The sequence below is a fragment of the Giraffa tippelskirchi genome, chromosome 5 (genome assembly GCF_054371585.1).
Source record: "Giraffa tippelskirchi isolate mGirTip1 chromosome 5, T2T-mGirTip1v1.2.pri, whole genome shotgun sequence".
Lineage (NCBI taxonomy): Eukaryota > Metazoa > Chordata > Mammalia > Artiodactyla > Giraffidae > Giraffa > Giraffa tippelskirchi.
In genome coordinates this window covers 99,990,246-100,008,538 of record NC_137279.1, presented here as the reverse complement: position 1 = coordinate 100,008,538, position 18,293 = coordinate 99,990,246, and the positions used below count along the sequence as shown (strand labels likewise).

The window sequence follows — 18,293 nt, the reverse complement described above, 5'->3', positions numbered from 1 at the left end:
ACCCAGAATGTCCCCACACTTCCCGCCCCACCCCTTTTCCTGCTATTTAGTGCCAGCTGCAACTCTAGTACAGGCTGTGACCCCAGGACCCATGAGGCCCGGAATTGCATATTCCTACCCTAGACCTCTGCCTCTAGTTTAGGTTTTCCTGGGTGAACCCGCAAGCTCTACCCCGTGCCCGGCTCAGGGGGCCAAAGCCTAGGCTCAGGAAGGCTTCAACCGGAAGGCAGCGCCCTCTAGCGGTCAGAGTGCAGAACCAGCAGGGTTCTGCCTGCATCACACCAGGATGCTCACAGGCACCAAGGTGACTTACTCCAAGAGCATCCTTGTCCCACGGACCCTGCGTACCCACAACCCTCCATAACTGCCCATGACAGACTTACACGTTCTGCTCCAGCTCGGCCCTAGGCACCACGACGCCCGACGACTCTTGTATCAGCTCCTGCAAGCCTGCCAGACTTGTCTGCCGCTCTCTTCTTGGAAGCAGTCCCTACACTGCCCCCTCCTGTCCCGCTGCACCAGTCCCTTAGGAAACGTGCCTGGAAAAGGGATATGACCTTCTCAGTATCTCACAGCTAGCTAGTGCAGAGCCAGGTTGTTTATTCGTTAAGTCCTGTCGGACTCTTTTGTGACCTCATGGAGGGTAGCCTCCCAGGCTCCCCTGTCCGTGGGAGGGGAGGGGACAGTATTCTCCCTGTCCCAGGCAAGAATACTGCAGTAGGTTGCCATTTTCTTCTCCAGGGGATCTTCCCAAACCAGGTATCGAACCTGTGTCTCCTGCATTGGCAGGCAGGTTCTTTACCACTGAGCCACCAGGAAAGCCCAGTGCAGAGCCAGGTCTGGAAGCCAAATCTCCCCCAGTCCACTCACCACTGTACCCATAAGGCACCAGCAAACATCTATCAAGGCCTAATTCCACTGTCACCTTGAAGCCTTTCCAGATACCTCATCTAAAATTTCTCCTTCCCTATTCCTTGATACACTTTACAACTTTATTATTGTTATCAGAGTCCCTTCTGTTGCAGCTGTTCCTGAATGGCAGGATGGGTGGAAGAAAAGAGGCAAAGAAAATTCCAAGAGAAAGACCTCATAACTTAGGAGTTAGAATCCTTGCTCGCCTACTTAGAAGCTGTGATTTTAAAGTGGTCACAATGCCTAAGCCTCCATGTGCTTTAGCTCAAATGACAAATGTTTAAATAACCATAATACCTCAGGGTTTGATAAGAACCAAACACAGGACTTCCTTGGTGGTCTAAGAGTTTAAGAATCCACCTGCCAATGCATGGGCCATGGGTTCAACTCCTGGTTCAAGAAGATTCCACAGGCTGCGGAGCAACTAAGCCCCTTCACCACAACTACCAAAGCCTGTACACCCTAGAGCCAGTGCTCAGCAACAAGAGAAGCCACCACAATGAGAAGCCCACACATCACAACTAGAGAAAGCCCTCATAGAGCAATGAAGACCCAGCGCAGCCAAAAATTTAAAAAATTTTTAAATGTAAAGTTAACAAAAAAGAACTAAACACAGTCATGTATGTGTATGTGCTTAAGACACTGTAAATTGTCTCAAATGTGGGGAACCATTAAAAACATAATCATGGTTAACAGTTTTTGAGCCCTTACTCTATGCCAGGTGCTATAATATGTAGTTTACACAGGTTGCTTTGTTTAACCCACAAAACAAACCTGGGAAGAGAATATTATCACCACCATTTTATAGATCAATAAACTGATTTTCAGAAAGGTTAAAAACTTGCCCAACATTATACAGCTAATTGTCCAAGCTAGATCACAAACCTGTCCTGATTCTACAGGCTGCATTTAACCACTAAAATAGTCTGTCTCTGAGTTTTAGTTCTTTCTGTGTCCTAGGTTGCCTGACACATCATAGGTGTTCAGGTTTGTCAAAGGTATTCATTTACTAAGGACTTAGTGTAATGCCTGTCCCAGGAGCCTAAGAAACTTACTTGTCACACAAGTAAATTTTGGGATCAAGAGTTGGACACAAGCTGCTGGACTTAACCACATCCTTTGGTGGGAAGAATCACTGCAGTCCTCTTTTTCTTTTCCAGTCAGATAATGCTTGGTAGTGAGACACAACGGGCTTCCTTGGTGGCTCAGTAGTAAAGAATCTGCCTGCAAGGCGGGCCCAGCTTTGATCCCTGGGTTCAGGAAGATCCCCTCAAGAAGGGAATGGCTACCCACTCCAATATTCTTGCCTGGAGAATTCCATGGACAGAGGAGCCTGGCGGGCTATAGTCCATAGGGTCCCCAAGAGTCATAACTGAATGACTAACAACATTACATTTTTAATATCCTGCTGAATTGGTTATTTTTTTCTTTTGTATTTCCAGGTGAATATTTAGTACTTTCACATGAGTAAGTGAGACTGGTCTGTAGACCTTTCTATGCTTTCTTTTAGGATTAGAAAGTGAAAAGTCAAAGTGTTAGTCACTCAATTGTGTCCAGCTCTTTGCAATCCCATGGACTGTAGCCTGCCAGGCTCCTCTGTCCATGGAATCTGCCCAGTAAGAATACTAGAATGGGTTGCCATTTCCTTCTCCAGGGGATATTCCCCACCCAGGAATCAAACCCAGGTCTCCTGCATTACAGGTGGATTCTTTACCATCTGAGCCACCAAGGAAGGTATTAATAAAAAGAAATGAGATTTCTTCCTTCTTCTATGCTGCCAATTTGAATAGCATCAGAATCCAGAGTAGTGCTTTCTGAAAAGATAGTACCAAATAATATTCTCAATTTTTCCCACGGTTATTTGGCCTTTTAGGTTTTTCCCCTCTTTTTGACTCAGATTTGGTTATTTGTATTTTATAGAAATTTGTTTTTCTAACTTGTCAACACAGAATGCTAGAAAAATACCCTTTATAATTTTTAATTCCTTTGATATTTATGATTATTTTTATTCTTAATTTTTACTTTCTTTTTCCTTTTATTCAACTAGTTTTTTATTTTAGTGTGTTCCCCATCCCCATAGGGTCATGAGCTGAAATTTAAAGGATAATTAAGAGTTTACAGGCACGAGACAGCAAAAGAGACATAGATGTATAGAACAGTCTTTTGGACTCTGTGGGAGAGGGCGAGGGTGGGATTATTTGGAAGAATGGCATTGAAACATGTATATTATCATACGTGAAACAAATCACCAGTCCAGGTTTCATGCATGAGACAGGGTGCTCGGGGCTGGTGCACTGGGATGACCCAGAGGGATGGGATGGGTAGGGAGGTGGGAGGGGGGTTCAGGATGGGGAACACATGTACACCCATGGTGGATTCATGTCAATGTATGGCAAAACCACTATAATATTGTAAAGTAATTAGCCTCCAATTAAAATAAATAAATTTATATTTTAAAAAAAGAGTTTACAGGCAAAGAAAGAAAGGAAAAGTATCTCTGGAGAAGTAAACATCATGGACAGAAATATGCAGCTGTAAAATAGCTTTGGGATATTGAAGGGGACAACAGAGGATGAGACGGTTGGATGGCATCACCGACTCAATGGACATGAGTTTGGGTAAACTCCGGAAGTTGGTGATGGACAGGGAGGCCTGGTGTGCTGCAGTCCGTGGGGTCGCCAAGAGTCAGATATGACTGAGTGACTGAACTGAACTTGGCTATGACATCATGGTAAGGGTAGGACAGTGAGCAGGTACTAGACTTTGAAGAAATCTCACCAGTGAGTATTATTCCACGGTCACTTCATTTTTGCGGCATACCCTCAAGAGTCAAAGGCCTGATGGGAACATCCTATTAGTCCAATTCCGTCTTTCAGAGGATGGGAAGAAGGTGTATCTGGTCTTTTGGGCTCCTGGAAGGAAATCAGGGCTCTGCCTTCTACCAACACTCTCACAGGGAGACAATAAGGGGAGAAAGGAGGATGCAGCTGGTTCCATCAAAAGATACTACTGAGTAGCCAGAAGAATGACAAACGTCCACTACATGGAGTCACTGTTATCTTTCAACTGCGGAGAAAGCCAGGTTCAAATCTGTGTTTTTTTTTCAATATTTAGAAGTAAGCAGCCTCCTCACTTACAAATGAGGAAATAAAGTTCAGGGGAGGACCTGAGACAAGCCAAGGAAACCGTCATTAAGAGTTGAAATCAGGAAACCATAAACAAAATGAAAAGACAACGTACAGAATGAAAGAAAATATTTTTTTAAATGATGTGACTGACAAGGGATTCATCTCCAAAATATACAAACTCACATAGCTCAATATAAAAAACAAACAAAACACCCAATCAAAGAATGGATGGAAAATCTAAATAGACATTCCTCCAAGGAAGACATACAGATGGCCATGAAAAGAGGCACATGAAAAGATGATCAATGTTACTAATTAGTAGAGAAATGCAAATCAAAACCACAATGAGGTATCACCCACACCAGTCAGAATGGCCATCATGAAAAAAAATCTACAAAAATAAGTGCTGGAGAGGGTGTGCGGTAAAGGGAACCCTCCTACACTGTTGGTGGGAATATAAATTGGTACAATTGTTATGAACAGTATGAAAAGTCCTTAAAACATTAAATACTGAACTATCACATGATCCAGTAATCCCACTCCCAGGCATGTATCTGGAGAAACACATACTTCAAAAAGACACATGCAACTCAATGTTCATGGCAGCACTATTTGCAAAACCCAAGACATGGAAGCAACTTAAATGTCCACTGACAGAGGAGTGGATAGAGGTGGTACATATTTACAATGAAATATTACTCAGAAATTTTGGTACTTGCCATCTACCTCTACAAGGATTAAATCATGTGCTGCTGCAGCTGCTGATTTTCAATAACTCCCCTGAAAGGGGTTCATGGAGGAGAGCAGAAATGAGACACTGTAGACTCAAGGAAAAACTGGTCTTCCCAACTATTTAACAGATAGTAAGATATTTTCAGGAGTTGATTTTATGAGTCCAATTCTTGTATCTCCTCAGATCTAGGAAAGCACTAAAATCCTTCATGGTGACAGCTATTCTTCATGACTAGCAGAAAGCTTCACAAGACAAGCAGAAATCTTCCAGAAAAACATGTGCTTGATTGCATGTATTCTCTTCACCAAAATAACTTATTTTCCCTGCCTCTTCCCCCCCTGCCTCTTTACAGTAGTTCTCAGAGCTATCTGAGGTGCAATTTCCTGGGTTGCAGTCCTCATTTTGCCCCAAATAAAATAAACTCACAACTCTCAAAACTGTGTATTTTTTTTAAGTCAACACAGAGAAAGACAAATACCATATGATATCACTTGTATGTGGAATCTAAAAATAAAAATGGTACAAATGAACTTTTTTTGATGGTTAAAGGCAATTAATAAAGCATTCAATATTTATTCTTGATATCTTAAAAATTCAATAAAATAGAAATAAACATATATTCCTTAACATAATAAAATAGCTAGCACAATGCTTAATAAGGAAACTGAAGAATCCCTCATTAAACTAAGGAAAAAGACAGGACTCATTATCACCACTATTATTTAATATTTTCTGAAGATATTAGCCAACACAATTAGACAGGAAAAAGAAATCAGAAATATAAAAAAGAAAATGAAGTAACTATCACTGTTTACAAATAAGATGATTATATGACTAGAAAATCCAAGAGAATCAACTGAAAAATGATTCAAAACAACTGTAGAACTGAGTAAGAGACAGTAACTGGATATGAAATTAATACATAATCATCAATAGTCTTTCAGGTGTGCAAAACACTGAAGAGATAAAAGATATAAGGAATGGTAACAAAATTAAAATGACAAACATAAAGGATACAATGGGAAAAAGATAATATTTTCAATAGTGACATAAAATATAAAATACTAAGAAATAAGAAATGGACAAGACCTTTATTTTAAAAACTTCTAAACATGGCTGAGAGACACACATATCAAAACACAAGACTTTTAAAAATGGTAAGGAATATCATGCTCTTGGATGAAATAAAATCAATGTCACTGGAAGCAACCTAGATGTCCATCAACAGAGGAATGGATAAAGATGTCGTCATATGTATACACAATGGAATGTTATTCAGGCATTAGAAAGGATGAAATCATGCCATTTACAGCAACATGGGTGGACCAAGGACATCAACCCTATAGGAGATGAGCAATTTCACAGAAAGGGATAAACAAATGTCTCTTGAACATATAAAATGTGCTTAACCTAGGTCATGATAACTGTAAATTAAAACTGTATGAAGACCATTTTTTCACTTCTCAAATTATCATCATGTTGTTGGCATGGGTATGAGGAAGCATTTCATATGTTGCTGGTGGAAAGGTATGCTGGTGCAACCTCTGTGGAGGACAATATGGCAACTTTCTCAAAATTGCAAATGCATATACCCTTTGACTAGCAATGCCATTTCTAGAGATTCATCATTAGCAAAATAATGCATGTACAAGGTGGGGTTTAGGAAACCTCCATCAGACTAAACAAGCGAGGTTGCTGCCAGAAGCAGGGAGATGATCTTGGATCTCTGTCAGGCCTTGTGTAGGAGATCCCCTTGTGCTTTCAGGAAAAGTGAGGCCAAGGACACCAGCAGAGCCAACATCTGCTATTCCTGGGGCTGCTGACAACATGCAAGATGCTGATGGAGAGGCTGCTGTGCCCTACCCATTCTTCTGGCAACTGTGGACATCTAGCTTCGTGGTGAGCACAGCCCATCTAAAGATCCTCAAAGCAGAGACAGTCATCAGGGAGAATCCTGGGTTCATGAGGGATGGAACCCATCATTTTCTTTTTTCTGGTGGGGAAAAAAAGGACCCATTTTTCCTGACACTAATGAAAGGGTGAAGAATATAGTTTCTTTTTTTTTAAGAACTAATACTATTGCCCTTCCCATCTGCCTCTGCTATATGTCTCAAAAAAGCCTGGTAATCTGGCCCTTAGGCTCTTATATACTATAAATTTATAAAATCCAGGTTTAATATCCAGATACTCCAGTATTTGTCAACTTTAGCAACCACTTAACCACTCTGTGCCTCAGTTTATCTGTAAAATGGGAAAAATAATACCTGTCTCTAGGACTATACCATAAATGTATACAAAAGAACTTTTTAATAGTTAAAGGGCCTATAGAAGTTCCAGCTGAAGAACAGAAATAAAATATAAACCACTTCAGAATTAATGAACTGGGATTGCAGACCTCCCTCAGATATAGGTATAGTATGTAGGTTACTCTTATAACAGGGTGGTATTCAGTGTCTATGGAGCAGCCCCATCTCTGCCTCAACATTTTTATGTGAGTGGATTTAGTTAACCATGTATATAACTGTCTTCCATGGCTAACACTTTCCTTCCTATTCCAGAATGAATGCAACCCTCAGCTCAACTTCCCAGGAGGGAAAGCAATTGTATGGCTTAAGAAAAGAAGAGACTGAGATGGGAATAGTGTTTTTTGTGCAAGGACAAGTTTTGAGATTATTCCCCTGAGACAAGCTTGAAGCAACTGAGACTTAAACAGGATCCTGGGAGAGATTGTATTAGTGAAATATCATCTCAGTTGGTATTCACTGTAAACCAAGCCATTCCATTGGACAGTGAGACCTACCAAAGTTGTGCCAGAAGCCGGAAGCTGGATATCCACCTTCAGGGCCATTTTTGTCTATGTGAGTCATAGCTGAGCTTCTGATATCATCCCAGTGCCACCAGGTGGGATAGTAAGCAGGGTCAACAGCTAGAGACAGAAGTAGTTATTTCAGGTCCTGGATAGGCAGTAACCTTGGAAAAAGAGTCCTTCCCATTACTTAGATCCTTTGCCATCACTCCCATTGGCAAATGCTGCCTTTCCTCAAAGCATGGATACAAACGTATCTCATTTTGTCTTTAATTTATAAATGGATAGGTGTCTTGAAGAGCATTTAGTCATAAGAAATAGAAAACTGGACTTGCCTAGCGGCACAGTGGCTAGGAATCCACCTGCCAATGCAGGGGACATGGGTTTTACCCTCGGTCCAGGCAGATCCTACATGCTGCAGAGCAACTAAGTCCATGTGGGCATCAACTACTGAGCCCACAATCTAGAACCTGCAAGCTGCTACTGAGCCTGTGTGCTGCAACTACTGAAGCCGGTGTGCCTAGAGCCTGTGCTTTGCAACGAGAAGCCACAACAATGAGAATCCTGTGCACCGCAATCAAGAGTAGCCCCGCTCACCACAGCTAAGGAAAGCCCACATGCAGCAACGAAGACCCAGCACAACCAAAAAAAAAAAAAATTTTTTTTAAAGAGTAAATCTTAAGAACTTTCATCAGAAAAAAAAAAATCTATTTAAAAAACAAAGGAAAAGAAACCCACTCAAATTGTCATAGATTTGGGGGGTGGGGAATAATAATAAGTACAGCAAGCCCTCGTGAGTTCTGGAATCAGAAACCAGAAAACCAACAGAACCCCAATTACTGTCTCGGTCTCTTTAGGGTAGCAAGCCCTCTCATCTCTGCACATTTCCTTTGTGTATGTTCCCCTGCTTTGTTACTACTTGGTGTGCATGTGCTCAGTCGTTTCAGTCGTGTCCTCCTCTTTGTGACCCCACGGATCATAGCCAGCCAGGCTCCTCTGTTCATAGATTTTTCCCAGCAAGAATACTGGAGTGGGTTGTCAGGCCCTCCTCCAGGGGATACTCCCAACCCAGGGATGGAACTCCCGTCTTTTGCACTGCAGGCAGATTATTTACCACTGAGTCACCAGGCTTTAGCACAGCCTAAATATGGTCACTCCAACTTCAACTTTATATGAGACTTCCTCCTATTCCCAGACAAGGGAGCAAGTCTTCAAAACTGTAAATTATGTTCTAGCTAGAATTCTATACCCAACCAAACTACCAGTTAAACACGAGGAAAGAATAAAGACAGTTTGACACACAATAACTCAAAAAAAAAAAAAAGTGCTTCAGTAAACCAAGAAGGTGAATCAGTACAGCGGATAAAATGGGATCCAGGAAATGAGAAAACTAGTAGGCGGAAGGGGATAAAGAAATTCTAGAATGAAAAAGGGCCCAAAAGGGTAATTAGTTGTGAAGAAAGCAAATGACAGAGGGCTCAGAAAGATCTCTAGGGGGCAAAACAGAATTGACAGATCATCCTTCTGAAGTTCTATGACAGATCTGATAAAGGATTAAAGATATGGATATGGAAAACTCTGCCTGTTTCAGATGACCATCATCTCCAGGGAAAACACTAAATTTCACAAAAGGAAGCACAATTGTAGCTCACAATTTGGCTCTGTAATAAGCAACATTTACAGAATCCGAACTATGTAAAAATAAACTAAATTCTGTGATATAATGATTTTTGAAAGATCCAGAGAAGAGGGTAGAGGTTTAAGAGAACTATACCCTCATTTTCTTTAACACAAAGTCAGTAGACAATGTCTCAACTTTATCATCAAGAAGTGGCAGTCTTAGGGCTTTGTGTAGGAATATGGTAAAATATCTCAAAGAGTTGATATTGGTTGTCTCTGGGGATAAAAGGACACTATTATTTTTTATGAACTTTCACATAGTATCTTTTTGACTTTAAGAAAAATAGATCTAAATTACACCTGCTGCTGCTAAGTCACTTCAGTCGTGTCCGGCTCTGTGCGACCCCATAGACGGCAGCCCACCAGGCTCCCCCGGCCCTGGGATTCTCCAGGCAAGAATACTGGAGTGGGTTGCCATTTTCTTCCCCAATGCATGAAAAGTGAAAAGTGAAAGTGAAGTCGCTCAGTCGTGTCTGACTCTTAGCGACCCCATGGACTGCAAACTACCAGGCTCCTCCATCCATGGGATTTTCCAGGCAAGAGTACTGGAGTGGGATGCCATTGCCTTCTCCGAAATTATACCTACCCACCCCCAAATAGAATCTACCTACAATGCAGGAGACCTGGGTTTGATCCCCGGGTTGGAAAGATCCGCTGGAGAAGGGAATGGCAACCCACTTCAGTATCCTTGCCTGGAGAATTCCATGGAGAGAGGAGCCTGGTGGGCTACAGTCCATGGGGTCACAAAGAATCAGACACGACTGGTTTACTAACACTTCACCCCCAAATAAAAACCTATCCCAGAGCCTTTTAACAAATATTTTCATCATCACCTACAGTTACTAGTTAATTCAAATTTTCTACTTCAGCCTAAGGGAATGTGTTTTCCTCCTAGCTTCCTCTTGTCTTCCCATCTGACCTAATCAGCTTAACATTCAGCACTTCCATTCTCTCCCTTATCAAACTTTCATCTCTACTGGCTTCTGTGACTGTTTTCTGGTTTTTCGACCTTTCTGGCTGTTCTTTTCTTTCCTCTGCCTGTTTCCTCCTCCCATCTCTCAAACATGAAAATGCATTCAAGACTCACTCCCCACTCCTTCAATCTTTTCTACTCTCTCTCCCAATTTCTCATCCACCCTCATGACTGAAACCTGCAACCCCCTGCAACTGACCCACAAATCAACTCTAACCTCTTTCCTAAGTTTCAATTAAAAAATCTACCCTGACAGCTGGACTCCTTGTTCCTAAATGCCCTACCATTTCATCACTCAAAATCAAATCTCTGAGACCATATTTTTGTCCATGATTCACAGTCATAACCTTGGTTCCTTTTTCCTCTTCCCCTATCCAGTCAGTAAGTACTACTAATTCTTTCCCACATTCACTCCTTTCTTTCCAAAGGTGTTTTCCAGGTCTTCAGCATCTCACAGCTAGTACAGTCTCCTAAGTGGTAAACCCCAGATCTCAAATCTGCCCATGTCTTTTTCAATATTTAACCTCCCACACCTACCTCAGGGCCTGGCACTGAGCTACTGCCTAATAAATGGTCCATCATCTCTAAATACAATCTCTGCCTCTAATCCATACTGCCACCAGACATCTAAAATGTGAATTTGTACAAACTACACACCATTCAGAGTTTTGATGGCTTTTCACTGTCATGCGGCAGTGAATTAGTTTAGCCTGGCCCTGGAGGTGCTCTATGAAATTTCATTCTACTACTTATGTGAATACTACTCTGGTTAATCTCCCTAATGGAAACTCCTCTTTTATTCATCTGAACAGACTGATTGCATACCCCAGGTTCAGTGCTAAGCCCTGGAGAACAGAACGGGAGTATAAGGAAGCCACTGTCCTTATAATTCAGTATTTGTGTTCTCCTAATAACCCTTAAGTGTTTCTATTAATACTTGCAACGGTTCTCCTTAAGATAGGAAGCCTTTCTCATCCTCTCAGCATACTTAAGTACTACAGTCAGTAAATGTGGATGCTCACCAAATGTGGAAATAAGGTTCTTTTTGGAAGGTGAAATAAGGCCAAAGAGGTAACAGATAATACCAATAAACAATGTCTACCATTTACTGAGTGTTTACTGTGTGCCAGGCATTGTGCTAAGTGATATATTATTTCATTTAATCTTCACGGCCTTTTGAGGTAGGCAGTATTCTTGTCATGTGACAGATCAAGCTCAAAGGTAATCTGTGTAAGTTCACTCAGCTAGTAAATAGTGGTAAATAAAAATCCAGATCTATTACAAAACCCAAGATTTTAACTTAAACTGCTTGATTCACTCCAGAAGATGGTTTTGAAATGAGATTTGGGGACACTCAAATCTAAGGTAACTAAGCTATTTTAGCTGTCTCTCTGGCCCTTCGAGTTCCTTCAAGGTAGGCCGATTTGCATCCCCACTGTGACACACATACATGCTATATTTATGTACTGTTGCTTAAGTACATCATCATCACCACCCACAAATGTTAAAAAATACTTCTGTGGGCAACTAATTATACTGAGAGGTATCCTTGGAGATCATGAAAAAGATGTCCTGGGATTATGCAAAAGGAGGTATTAATTTTCAAAACTTTCTCCTGATCCACTGATTCTCTTCTGAACTGCAGTAATGGTACTGAAACACAGAGGAGACCCTGAGTTTGGCCATTTGGCCACAGTAAATGTGTTCTCAGCTCAGGTTTCTTGAAAGAAAAGTCTGGATGATCCTGTTCACCAGCCTGGTGACCCTTCAAGGTATGTTCAGAAGAGCCTTAAGCGCCACAAGAAATGAGGGTGCTATACCTTTAACATCTTGATTTCTCTCCAGGAGAAGAGTGGAAAGGAAACCCAGAATGGGACAGTGAAATGCTCTCCAGGCCCTGTCTGTCCACAAGAAAACGTAACATCAGTATGAGGGCAAAACTGGTCCAAATGGACTAGTGACTTCATACTAACTAGGGGAGGTAGAATCAGACTTTCCATTGGGTAGGAGGTCACACCTATGAGGATAGAAAGCCTGTGGGAGAGGCAAGCAAACACCCCCAACTTACTGGATGAACAGAAGGCTAGAAGTTGAGGCAACAGACGTTTGGCTACAGTGTGAAGATGAGAAAGGCAAGAAATAGACTTGGTCTGGAGGTGGGTTTTAAACAATGCAGCTCTTTAGCAAAGGATGATGGCCAGTCTGAGTACATAAAACACTTGTAGTTGAGTTCTCTGAGCATCAATGTCAATCAGTTTTCCCTATTAGGTAAAAAAAGACACTGGAATTTGCAATGATTTACCATTTCATGTCTGCATAATCGGTAACTGATAGAGGTTTTTGCCTCTCCTTGACATTCTTAATTTCAAGCCTATTGAGGCCTTCCTCAAATCAGTAAGTAATACTTTCCAAGTGCCACCAGAATGCAAGCTCTATAAATATGGTAAGGACTTTGTCTTTTTTACCCCAACAAAAAACCAGTATCAGGTACATAGCAGGCTCTTAATAAATTTGTTTAAATAATTTGTACGATGGGCTAGGCTTTACAAGGTGCTTCTAACCTCACACAACCCTTCCAGGTAAATATTCCCTGCTTCCTCACCAGCAAATAGGTATCAAGAGGAAAAAGGCTGACCCAGTACACAGGAATTAATACAGGACTGTCTCACTCTAAAATCTGTGCTCTCAGTGATCATCTACTACATGCTAAGCAACTTCTCTCTCAACTCCATCACCACTCTCCCCATTCTGAGACTGCCCTCCTCCCATTTCCAGAAACAGGACCACCTAACACTCTTACTTCACCCCTCAACCTAAACTATCAAAAGAAAACAAAGACCTAATCTGTGCTCCTTGGCAAGCATCTGCCAAATGTAAGCTGATGCCAGTTTTCAGGAGGAAACTGGTGAATATCAAGCAGCCTGACCCCTCAGACATAATTCTTTATTGAATCCAAATCCTCAGATGGCTATTTCATTGACAAAATAAATTTTAATTATTCATACAGATTAAAAACTTTAAAGAGGAAATTTGGTTTAGCCATACAACCTACTACCATTTATTACTACCTTTGACTCCCAAGTTAGGCTAGAGGTCTAAGTTCTTTTCCTTTTTCTAGTCAGGTGAAGAGAATGAACTTTGATAGTCCATTCCTTTTATTCCTCTCTCCCAACTCAAGCCTCAGCAGAATTATGGATGTGGTAGTGTTCAGTAAAACAAAAACATACATTTTCTCAGACCCAGAGAAATGACGCAGGTCAAGTTACCATGCATACATGTGACAAAAATGAGGGAACTTTCCTGGATCTCTATGCCTCCCTCAGTTCATGAAGCTAATTTCAGTTAAGTGTCCCTGTCCTTTCACTGTGCCAGGCATTCATTGCTATACATGGACAACCTACCTTGAAATTGAATGGCATCTATTTCTTCTTTGACTGTCCTATCTTCCAGCAAGGAGAGATCAAAAGTAGGCTTCTTCCCCACTTCCATCAGGATCATGCAGATTTCACAAGATCACAATTGCAACTTTAAGCAGTAAGACACAACACATCTAAGACTTTCTTCCCTCCTTTCCTTGTCCATTCCCTCCAGTCATAAGGATCTATCAAACACACATCCCAGGATGAAGTACATCAGGTATTTTGTTGCTATTCTTAAAGTTTGTAGCATAATACAAACCTTCCTTTTTCTTTCTACAGCTTTGTAAGCTTTGTACCAGAAATTAAAACAAAACAAAACTAAAGCTACAGCAAGAGAAAACTGACTTTTTTTAGTTTGGTATCTTTCGCATCACAGTATACAGAGAAGGAAATAACAAGGAACAGGTGAAGAGAAGCTAAATATGCCAAAAATATGAGCAATATAAGATGGGCAAGTAAATGTAGTCCTTCACCTCCCCTCCTCACTGCCAGAACAAACCTAACTTTCTTCCTACTTCAGTCACCAGTAAACAGTGCAGCTCTCACAAAAGCAGTTGGTATACAGTTCTCACTCAAATACTGGCTAAGTATGTTGTGTTTTTGTACCCTGGAAGAACTTTTCCTCTATGCCCTCTGAACAAAGTCAAATAAATAAGCAAGTCAAACAAAATGAGAACACCAATGTTTTTGGAAATTTTATTTGACACTGTTAAGGGAAGGTAGATGAAACAAGCAAACACAGGTAGGACAGGAGAAGAACGCCAGACCCAGTAACTGACTTGGCAGAAAACGAGGAAACAAAGAGACCTTGCTAACAGCATCCACGTAGTGGTGCTGGAGGAAGAGGAAGATTTATTTGTGTAGGCCAGATGCACCACAGATCCTAACTGTCCAGCTTCAATGAAGTACTTGTCAACCTCTCTGATCATTTCTCTCTCTTTTTAAATAAACATCAAAGCAGTATTTGCAGCCTTTTCTTTTCTCCCTAAGTTCACAAATCCTCTTGTCTCTCTTTGGACAGATAACCTCTTATCATAGCTAAGCAGAGAGGTGGGGGCAGGATACTCCTGATAGGAGGAACTATATGAATAAAGAGGTGGGAACACAATTCCACCAGGGCTAAATGGCAAACCATCAAAGGGAAACAGAGACCTTACCTGTGATCCTTGGCCAGGACCTGCAAAATGTGGGAGCTAAAGTTTATAGGAACAGAGGGAGAACGGCTGAAAACAGATGGGTTAAGACCTTTATTAGTGATGGCATTGAACCTCACACTAAGGATTTTGGATTTTGTTGTCTTAAGGAGGTAAAAAGATTAGGCATGAAGTCAAAAAGCCTGAATTCAAATTCTGACTCTGCAACGTGTCTACGTGTCCTTGGGCAAATGAAGTTTTGAGATACTATTTCTATCTACTTATCTGTAAAATGGCATATTTCCTACTTTATCTTCTGTTTCCAGAGGAATCCTCTGAGAATCAAATGAGATTCTGTATTTTAAACCCAGAACCACTGGAATTCTGACTCTGAAATCTCCAAAGCTTTATCCATTATAGTACACTCACTTTAATCTTACTCAACCTGTTTTATGTACTAGTGCTGTTCTCTTAACTGAATTTTAAGTTTACATGAGTGGAGATGTATTTTACTTTTTTACTATTCAAAGACTCTTCTGAAACTACTCCATATTACACAATTGCTGGAAGTCTCACAAAGAAGCCATATCCAACTATAGAAAAAGTTTTTATCCATTGTGATGTGCTAATTATAGCCTACATAAAAAAAGTCTGCAGAAAGGATACATGATTACTGGCCAAGTTTATCAAGACACTCAAGAGCATTAGACTACTAACTCTGACTTGAACTAAGCAGAATAAACAAAGCCAACAGTAAGTCAGGGATCCCACTTCTAAAGAATTTATTTCTTCTGCTTATTTCAAGACAGTTAAACAGAAATTTGAAATACTTATGTCTTGACTTTCAAAGTATATTAATACCACTGATTTCAAATAAGCCTATAAATTTCCATGCATGAATAAGTACTTTTCTGGACACACATCTGAACTTCAATCTATATGAGTGATTTATAACCCAAGGAATTTGAACCTCTGTAAGGCCATGCAGTTACATAAGAAATCTGTATAAGCATTATCTCTAATATATCTCACAAATAAGTATATACTTCTCTTCAACTAGATGTAGATTCTTGTGTGACTAATAAAGACAAATTGATTTAAAAGCATTATTGAAAGCATAGCAGCTTTTTGCTGTGCATTTGTTTCAGCAAAAGATAATAAAACTACAATTATAATCTTATTGGGAGGGAATCTAATAATTTTTGGACCTCAAAAATGATACATCTTATTAGAAAAAGAATCATAAGCTTACATTCCATGATTTATAGATATTAAGTGTTTCAGGTGAAAGAGGAAAGGTAACATATAGACTCTACTTCTGGGGACACCTTAAGTGTAATTCGGCAAAACACAAAGTTTATATGTAAAAAATTTGAAACTTGAGTGCCTATAATTCCACTTATCTGGCAAGTACATAAGAGATCAAAACCTCAATAATGTCCACTGGGTAAGACATTTTGATCCTCTCTTGATCCTGGAAAAGATCTCTGGTTGTACACTTTGTATTCTACATATTCTATTTTAAAATCCATGGCACAGCCGGCTGGGATGCTGACATTACTGCAACCTACAATTCCCTGCCCCCAACAGGATGGACACCTGTGATATGTTTACCTCACTGTTCCCCAACCTTTTTGGCACAAGGGACTAGTTTCATGGAAGATAATTTTTCCACAGATAAGGGTGGGGAGATGGTTTCAGGATGATTCAAGAGTGGTACAATTTATTATGCCTCTACTGATCTGACAGGAGGCGGAGCTCAGATGGTTATGTGAGGGGGACTGGTTGTAAATACAGACAAAGCTTCGCTTGCTCATCTGACACTCACCTCCTGCTGTGTGGCAATTCCTAAGAGGCCACGGACCAGTACCGGTCCATGGCCCAAGGGTTGAGAACTCCTGGTTTACCCCACCAAATCTTTCCCCCAACTCCCTACACCAAAACTTGTGCTAGATTCATTTTGGAAACTTTCAGTAAGAGTACTCTCTCCTGCTAGTACCCTCAAACTCCCAAATCTCCACTGGTATATTCTTGCAAACAGCACCTTTATCTTCCTACTTCTCTACCACAGAGACCAACGGGATTTCCCCTAACAATCAAATATCTATTCATCAGCCCTGCTCCTTCTCCTAAATCTGTCTTCCTTCACAGATGTCAGTGGCCTTCCTAGATGGGCTCTAAAAATCAACTCTGAGGTGGTGTCTCTCACTTCTCCAAACCCCAGAGGCTGTTTTGTTGTTTAAAACAGACAAACTACGATCCCCTCCTGATTAGTTTTTGTTAAGTTCTGATATACCTGTATTCCTTGAGAAACAGCACTTGGACACCAAGAAGAATGAAACTGAAGCACACAGAAGGTCATATGAGAAGTCAATTTATCATCAATAATTTATCAAGAAAGAAATTTTAAAAACAATAGACAACTGTGTTAGAGTTCACCTAATTATAATACAGGAAAAACAGATAATGAATACCCTTTCCTCAAAGCCATTTATTCTTAACCTTCAAAAATGATAACCAGACTTTTAGCTCCAGTGAAACCCTTTGCCACACACCACATAACAGGGTGCCTGCCCAAGCCAACAGTGCCCTGTAATAAGAGAAGTATAGAGACACATGGGCCTAAGGCAGGTACAATGAGGGAATCAGACTGTGAGGCTCCAGCCCTCTGCTGTACCCCTGCTCACTTTATCTATTTCAGTGCCCACCAAATCCCTTCTTCCTCTAGAGTGAAATGTGCATACATGCATTTGCCTATGGACACACACACAGACACACACAGAGAAATGTTCAATATAAAGACATAAACAAGGAATTTTTCTATTAATTATTTAATCCAAGTGAGACTTGTTGGGGTGGGGGGGAAACAAATTCTTCTCACCAAATCTTCCTTCTAACTTGAGAAGTAACTACCAGACCACACAGAGTACTGCTTAAGGAAAACATTTAACAAGTATTTGCTCATTTGTTTTGTAGCAAATGTTCACAACTAAGGAAGCTATTTGGACTCTCTAGGTTTCCCAACTCTTCAGAGAACTGGCAACAAGAGGAATTTTGAGGGAAAATTAATTGTTAATACCATGATTATTCCTTCTCTCTGATGAAGAAAACAGTTAAATGCTCATCACTTTGCCCTGCCCACCCAACTGCCCAGTTCTAATTCATCTGGAAACTACCCAAGAAGCAATCATCACTCGGAGGCCAGCATGGAGCTGACCTACGTAACTTCTCAACTTTCAAGTCTACCAATCTCTAGGAAGTCTCTCCTAATTATGTGCTAACAAAGTTTTATTTCCTCTTACTTCAAATTATAATGAAAAAAGATTAAGAAAAAAAAGATATTTATGAATGAGAAAACAATCTGCTTATCTCTGCATGGAACTCAAAGGGTAGGCCATTTAGTACAAATGTAAAGGCCTCAAATCTAATGCCTAAGATTTGAAATTGCAACGTTCTTCTATTAGCTTTGATAATGAGGGAAAGCTGAATCATCTCTCCTAGTAAGGCTG

The 18,293-nt window shown here is 40.6% G+C and overlaps 2 protein-coding genes and 1 long non-coding RNA gene across 9 annotated transcripts in view; 2 read left to right on the top strand and 1 right to left on the bottom strand.

Moving 5' to 3' along the window:
- Positions 1–1,601, top strand: part of LOC145507766 (uncharacterized) — a 31,080-nt gene extending 29,479 nt beyond the window's left edge. Inside the window, exon 4 of the long non-coding RNA XR_014055110.1 lies at positions 1,026–1,601. This is a non-coding gene — a long non-coding RNA (uncharacterized LOC145507766). The remainder of the gene's footprint in view (positions 1–1,025) is intronic.
- Positions 1–18,293, bottom strand: part of PDZK1 (PDZ domain containing 1) — a 78,784-nt gene that overhangs the window by 57,348 nt on the left and 3,143 nt on the right. For 3 of the 7 annotated variants that reach the window (XM_081495128.1, XM_081495140.1, XM_081495143.1), the window contains one exon: positions 384–539. The exons of the other annotated variants lie outside the window; for them this stretch is intronic. The gene's annotated coding sequence lies outside the window, so the exon portion shown is untranslated. The remainder of the gene's footprint in view (positions 1–383; positions 540–18,293) is intronic. 7 annotated transcript variants of the gene reach the window in all.
- On the top strand, positions 7,333–12,066 carry CD160 (CD160 molecule). Its single transcript, XM_081495265.1, is given in 4 exon segments — positions 7,333–7,416; positions 7,418–7,631; positions 11,616–11,646; positions 11,949–12,066. Coding segments are annotated over 4 exon segments (447 nt in total).